Here is a 7,372-nt window from a genome sequence, read left to right as displayed (position 1 = left end):
TATAACTGAGTTTACAGCATTGTTGTGCATATTAATCAGCTAATAATTCTGGAGCCCACTGTAGGTGTACCATTACACAGACAGTCCCTAAAATCCGATGATGGCTGCAAGTGGAGGCTAACTTCTGAAAACATTTTGTGAAACCTGCAGTTTCTCACTAAATTAAAAAAAAAAAACGCTCCCGTCTTTTTGGCAAATGAAGTACAACCATAAGCACACGAGCAGATGGAACACGGAGGAGAAGCATGACTGTGTCCTACCGCGACTTATCTTTAGACACGAGCTCAAGTAGAATACCCCCGAACCAGGTTACCACTGCTCGAGCCATAAATAAAGTCAGCATCTTTAAAGAGAGAGGGAGGGAGGGATAGAAGGAGAGGGAGGGGGAGTACGAAGGCTGAGACTGTATGAGAGGAACGCGCATACTGCGGAGTTCAGGCGAGGAGAGGGATGACAGGCAAAGAACGGAGAGAAGAACATTGAAACACAGCGCGCAGTTAACAACCGAAATCAGCGGCTGTCCGTACCACCGCTATCCACGGCTGCAGTGACAGCGACCGACTCGGTCGTCCCGATAGATAAGATATTGTGGATTTTACAGTCACGCGTTCCCCCTGAACGTTTCGAACTGGAGACTGGAGACTGGGTTTGACCATGCTGACGATACACTCTTTTCAAACCGGGGTTCTCGGTGCTTTCCTTGCGATGGGGACACTGTGGGGATTCAGTTCAGCACAAGGTAAGAACAAGCTGTAATGAATAGTAGAATTAACTTTGTATTCAAGGTCCGCGCAGGTGGTGACTTTACCCCAGGCTTTTTGTTCATTGGAAATTCACTTTTTGCTGTTGTCGACGGAGCTCGATATGAGTTTTACTATTCACTTTGATTAAATAATAGCACTGGAATCTGACAGGAATTGTCTCTTCCAATCTGTGGAGACATAGACAAGTGTAGAGTTTCTCTCTCACCGTTAACTAGGAGGGAGCCACTCGGCTGGGAGCCACTCGATATCGTGGTACGCAAATAAGTCGCCAGAAAATAACATTTGCTTTAGGACTGTTTTATTTTTAGGTGATCTTAAGGTTTTGCGATCGTTAAGCGCTGCTGCAAAGCGGACGACGTTTGCTATCTGTGCTGGTCTGCAGCAGGATGCGCGCATCAATAACAGCGAGTATCCTACTGCGGGGTATAACTGCTCCCGTGCCTTTGTGCAAGTGAGTGTGTGCCGTGAGAGGAGGGCTAAATGAATGATAAATCACATATCGACCCACACGAATAGACCGCCAATGAGATACCGGACATGGACCTTTTTTCCACATTTCATTGCGCTCATTTAATTAAATAAGGGGACGCAACGTGTCGTGAGATTTAGCCTAATGTTCGAGCTGCGTTTCCGTTCGGTGCGTCTTGGTGTTTTAATGTGCATTGGTATTTGGTGTTCACGAACCTCGGGGGAGAGAAGAGGTGTGCTTAGGTTTTTATTTAATACGACGGAAATGTTTTTATTGTGTCCCTTTTGTCATGGTCTGGCCCATCAGTTTTGTATTTTCTTTGTAGGGACTGAAGAAGTAGAGTGGCAAGCCTGTGGCATAACGTCTCTGGTTTGCTTGTCTTTTTCAGTGTCATCCCGCATAACTTTGTGTTGAAAAATGTCACGTAGATTCGTAGGCTACAGCACCGTTCACATTTGCAAAGTATCTTCATGTTATAATCTCCTCGAAATGGTGGAAATAATCTATGGTGGGAATCAGGAAGCATGATTCTCCACGCTCTCTTGTTGTCTCCTGGAAAGCCACGCTTGCATAATTAAATCTGTTCGAGAAAGACCATGGGTTTCTAAGGAACTGTCATAGTCGCCGAACAACATCCACCCTTCCTCGCACAGTCATCATTCCCCCATCCCCTTGTAAAATCAGTTCTCTCAGGTGGATGGCGTTTGGTTGGGGTAAAGGTAGCATGAACCCCAGTCAACGGCGTGCGCGACTGGACTGCCCTCGTTTCAGAACTCCAGAGCGCTCACACCTATTGTTATTTAGCCGCAGTTGCTAACAATGTGCTCGAGGGTTTACGGAAATGTTGCAGCAGGAATTTTCCCACATAGCCTTCCGTTTTCAGGAAAGAGCGTGATCCCGCGGCTATCTCTGCTATCATGCTGCTCCGTTCCCTAATTACAGAGCCATTATTGTATCCGAGCGCAGCGTGGCCAGGCTTTGTGAGACAAATTGAGCAGAGGGTACAGACTGTGGGAAACAGGGGTCTGCTTTTTTGGCAAGCAGGTTTTATTATTTGAAGTCATTGCCAAAAATGCCTAGTCTTAAAGAAGTGGCTAACTCGTGAAAGACATGGTTTCTTTGTGGAAAAACCCCCGAGACAACATGGCACGCAGCAATTGAGGCCTGATTTCTGAAAATCCCTCTGGTCTGACGTTATACAGTACTTTTAACTCGCAGAGAATTACTCCAGGGACAACTTGGTGGTGTTGATAGCTGCTGAGCGAAGAAAAACAAACAGAGCGTTAAGCTATGGGGATTCTTAGGTGCTGCAAACCCTTTCCTTGCTTACAACGGTGTGGCTTCCTTGAAAGTGTTAGGACACCACCATTATAATTCAGTGAAGATGTACCTGGGTACACCAGACACTCCACTGTTGTTGACTGTGTTCACCTGTATGGAGAGCATCAAGGACACAGCCTTGCATAGGGCAATCTTTTTCACAGATGCAGGACCTTCCCCCGAGAGACAAGGTCATCTGAACTGCAACTCACTCCGGTAGATTCCATCTCTCCCTTCACATTGTGTGAACCGTCTCTGTTTTTCCTGTGCTCAATCCCAATATTCAAATCGAAGAGAAAAGCCAGATAAGGCTGTCTAAGCTTGGCCAGTAAATCCTTTCTCTCTCATCGGACACATATTTCTAATGTCACATTAGCATTTTTGTTGTTTTTGAAAGCTTTGACCTGCTAGAGCAAGCCAGTCATGCCGGTAAGGGCTATTTTAAGCCAGGGTAATTGCCGCAGGGGAGGAATTGTGTTTCCCATTTATCTTTCCAGACAGCAAACACAGGTGCCACTGAGGGTGGTGTTTGGGGGTGGGGGTGGAGGAGGAGGACACGGTGGGGAGGGATAGAGGGACACCACATAGAAGGATGTGGTTTGTGTGGATATATGCACGTCTCCGGAAATCCGACAAACTCCGTCCCATTGCTGGTCTTTAGGACCGGCCGAGGCTGCTGAATTTCACTCTGCAACACTCCTAATTAATGGGCTTTGATTTGAGCTGTTGATTGAAAGCCGATCTGATCGGGACCCGGCATGTTTTGACAGCTGTCTGTCCCCTGGGAAGGAAGGTGTGCTGTCAGAAGGGGAGTTAGCGCTAATAAACGCGTAGAAGAAAAGGAACTTTTTTGGCCGTGGTTAACTTGCTAGTCCTTTCCTTTCTGCTCATAATTCCAGCCCTAATTCTTATGTTTATATGTGGGTTGGCTTGGAGAAGAGGGGTGGAGATTGACTGCTCACACAGTCAATTGTTCAGATCCTTCCTGTGCTAAAAGACTGTGAGCTCCAGTCATTGAAGACCTGCACTCCATCGACATGAAATCTAATTATCAATATTATAATAGTTAAATTATTGGAAAGTATATTGGTCGGAAGAATTTTATATGAAATAAATGAATAAGACATTGTCAAAACAATTTACAAAGCAAAATATACCTTGAGTCATGGGTCCATGTTTTTTTTAAATCAGTATTTGACAGCTTGCATCTTGATTGAAAGCCCTGTCATATTGAACTGACATTGATTGGGTGCTTCAAAACACCCTGAGCAAATGAGCATTTAAAAAAATGCCTTCCATTGTTCTGAATGTGCAGTAAACAGTGGTCATGTTTTCATATTTCCTGCACAGTAATTTCAGTTCACTTCAGAGGCGGCTAAAGTCATCGTCACAGTGTGGGAAGTCGAGTGAAAGTCTTTTTCATTATTCCTTTTTTGAAGGTAAGGTTCAGGCAAAGCTGATTTTGGCTAGATTGAATAGAGGACGAGGGATCCTGCAGTGGCTGGTGAGGAATAATTGATGAGGTCTCACTAACCTGAAAGCCTCTGAGTTTCTCCCCCCATGTCAGCAAGTCAGTGACACAGCAAATCAAAGCCAGCTCCATTTAAACATTTTTTGTCCCTTTTATTTATCTACCACTACCACTACTACTAGTACTGCTGCTGCTGCTACTACTACTACTACTGCTACTGCTACTGCTACTGCTACTGCTACTGCTGCTGCTGCTATTACTACTACTGCTTCTACTGCTGCTGCTGCTACTACTACTGCTGCTGCTGCTACTACTACTGCTGCTGCTGCTACTACTACTGCTTCTACTGCTTCTACTGCTGCTGCTACTACTACTGCTGCTGCTGCTGCTACTACTACTGCTACTGCTACTACTGCTACTAGTACTACTACTACTACTGCTACTGCTGCTGCTACTACTAATATTCTGCAGTGCTATGCATACCATGTGTGCCTTTTGTAATTAAAAAAAGCAGTGTTATTACAAATGGAGGTAAAAGTAATACAAAAGGAAGGTAAAACATACAGTTCTTAAACGCATTAATATGAAATAATGATAATACAAATAATGGTATAATAATTGAGCCTGCCTTGTTCTCTTAGTGAAACTCAAGGCTGTTTAAGTGTTCCGGGGAAAGCACAGCGGATCGTTAACGGGGGGATAATTTCTCTCAGAAAACCCAAATCCACAGTACAATACAATACTGTACAGTGCCATACCGGATAATGTTACTTTATTGATCCCACCATGGGAAGCTCAAATGAAGGCTTCTAACGTCCGTGAACAAGGTCCATCTCATTACTGCCGTAACATAACAGCTGCTCTTTTAAAGCAAGGTGGGGAGTTCCTTGCCTACTGAAACCCTCCCTCTTGGGTGATGCTATTGCTAATTATGCGCTGCCCTGCAGGGCCGTCGTCTCGGCCAGGATCTGATTCAGGATTTTGGGGTGCATTACTGTACAAATGACTAGTGTGTCCCTGGATACGCTACCAGGCAGCCCAGTGCTGCACTGCTTGGCATGGTGTATCGCACTCATTTCAGAAGCAATCACTTGGCTCTTGAAATTGAATTGGTGGAGTTGGAGGCAGGATTTTGTGGTATAACTGCAAAGCCCTATCTTCATAACCAGTGATATGCTTTTGTGTGTGTGTGTGTCTGTGTCTGTGTGTGTGCCTGTGGCTACAGGCCACTGGGAGAGAAACTGGCGCTTAAGCTTGTTGCTTCAACATGAACAAATTATTTTTGGGGAAAATGACTGAAAGAGATCGACCGTTTTACGATTTATTGACCTTTGTCTTCTTCTTCTGTTGCTGGCCCTGATATTTCCCGGTTTGTTCCCAGTCTCGTTTGCGAGACAACGCGTGACAGAATTCAACGGCAAGTTCCGTTCACGCTTGCTGACTTCCCCTTGAATCCTCCAGCAGCCCGTGTCTCCATAGGTGTGAGCACGACGAGGAGGCAGCTGTGACGGGTTATACAGTCCCGTCCAATCGCCCAGGTCGGGCAGGTGGGCTGCAAATCCCACTCGGGTTAGTGGGCGCTTCACGGCTCCGTCGGTGCGTGCCGTGTGGTCAACAGTTCGCATTAGCTTCACTTCAAGAGTGCCGACGTTGCCAGCCCACTTCAGCTGAAACACACGAACGAGCTTTCAGCAAGATCTCATCGCACTGAATTCTTTGGCCTCGTCTATGCAGCTATCTTATTGCAAAGATTATCTTTTAATCTTTTTAGATGTTTTTTTTAACCATGCGTGCAGATTAGCTGCATAACTGCTCTGTCTGGGGCATGTTTTTCGTCAGATGGGATACCCTGATATTGGACTCAGCCAATCCAGATTCTGCCGGGTGTTTCTGTGATTGGTCAGTCCAACCCATTTTGCTTCCCAGTGTTTGTAGATATGTTACATGCCAGGGGCAAGGTGCTCTTTACTCTGGGTTCAAGTGTAGCTGTGGGGTCACTGTGCTATTGGAGATTACTTAATTGTGGATTTTAATTTAAAACCAAGCTTAGAGTTTAAATATCCTTGGCGCGGGACTTCCTGGCTAAATTCCTTGGCTGTCTCTGTCTGCGCATCTAATCGACCCCCCGGCTTAATTAGCCAAAACCACCGTCACTCCCTGGGAAAAGGAACATTTCTGTGTACGATGGGCCAATGCAGTGTTGAGACTCCACGATTCCAAAAAAGTCTTATGCAAATCACAATCCTCTTCCTGTGGATCCTCTTCAGAGAGAACCTCTGTGAAGTGACTGCCCCAAGCCACATCATTTGACTAATGTTGTGCACAAAAATAAAAGTGTGTTCTGTTCCTAATAACAGCAGTAGCTGTAAGCATAGTGAGTTTCTGTGGAAAAAACAATGGCCTCTCATGTTAAACAATAACTAAAGATAATATTGAAAGAAAATACTTTTTATCAAGATATTGCAACACTTACAACCCAATATAGGCAAATAAATAAATTATTGTCACATTCAGATATTGCCATATTTCAATATTTGAAAAAGGGTAATGCATTATTTTTTATATGTGTAAAACGCTATACACTATATGTACATTACTATACATTCACAATATATTGCAACATATTCTATTTCTGTAAGGCCAATAACATGAAGAAAAGGTTGCACATGAGAAAGAGACACTCATCTTCAGTTAATGAAGTCAGGGTTGGTAAATACTATATAACTTGCATTTATGTAATGTAAAAACAACACTGGTGCAGAATTTACATCTTTTATAATTAACAGAATAGTTGACGAACCTCTGGTGAATTATGAACACAGCCATTGCAAAAATATGAATAATGCAGGCAAGGTGCCCCCCCCCCCTCAATTTTCATCTTTGACAGAAAACTGCTTAATATACAGTGCAAGGATATTTCACCAGTGTCAATCAATTCTGGTTGCTGGCTGGGGTGATTTTAATAGAAGTTTGCCTGTCTGAAATGATGCAATAACTTGCTGAATTTATGAAATGTTTTTGTTGGGGGAGATTCCCATCTGGTTTATAACGTTATTGAGAACAGAATATATTGTTAAAATTTAACCTTACATGTACTGTTTATGGATTGAAGAAAAACACAAAAAAACATGGGATTTTAGGAGCAACATAATTGTATTTTCTGCTTAATTAAATGGCAACTGTTAACAAAATATGCTGTATAAATATGAAATAAATATCTATAATGTTTTCATTGGTCGTTGAACATTGTGATTGTGATTGTGAAGAAATGTCATTGGATGAAATGTCCTTTCACCTTAATACCTCTCTTTCGGCCTGCCGGCAGCCAGTCTTCGCTGCAACCGCCTT

General features: G+C 43.8%; 1 protein-coding gene across 3 annotated transcripts in view; it reads left to right on the top strand.

Annotated features, from left to right (window-relative positions):
* Positions 1 to 412: 412 nt before the first annotated feature.
* Positions 413 to 7,372, top strand: part of LOC133105500 (seizure 6-like protein) — a 46,768-nt gene continuing 39,808 nt past the window's right edge. For all 3 annotated transcript variants that reach the window (XM_061215638.1, XM_061215639.1, XM_061215637.1), the window contains exon 1: positions 413 to 739. In XM_061215638.1, the coding sequence (XP_061071622.1) occupies positions 655 to 739 (85 nt within the window). In that variant the 5' untranslated portion in view covers positions 413 to 654. The remainder of the gene's footprint in view (positions 740 to 7,372) is intronic.

Source organism: Conger conger, chromosome 12, assembly GCF_963514075.1.
Source record: "Conger conger chromosome 12, fConCon1.1, whole genome shotgun sequence".
Classification (NCBI taxonomy): Eukaryota; Metazoa; Chordata; class Actinopteri; order Anguilliformes; family Congridae; genus Conger; species Conger conger.
Note: the sequence above shows the minus strand (reverse complement) of the source record. Positions and strands in the feature narration are given on the sequence as shown.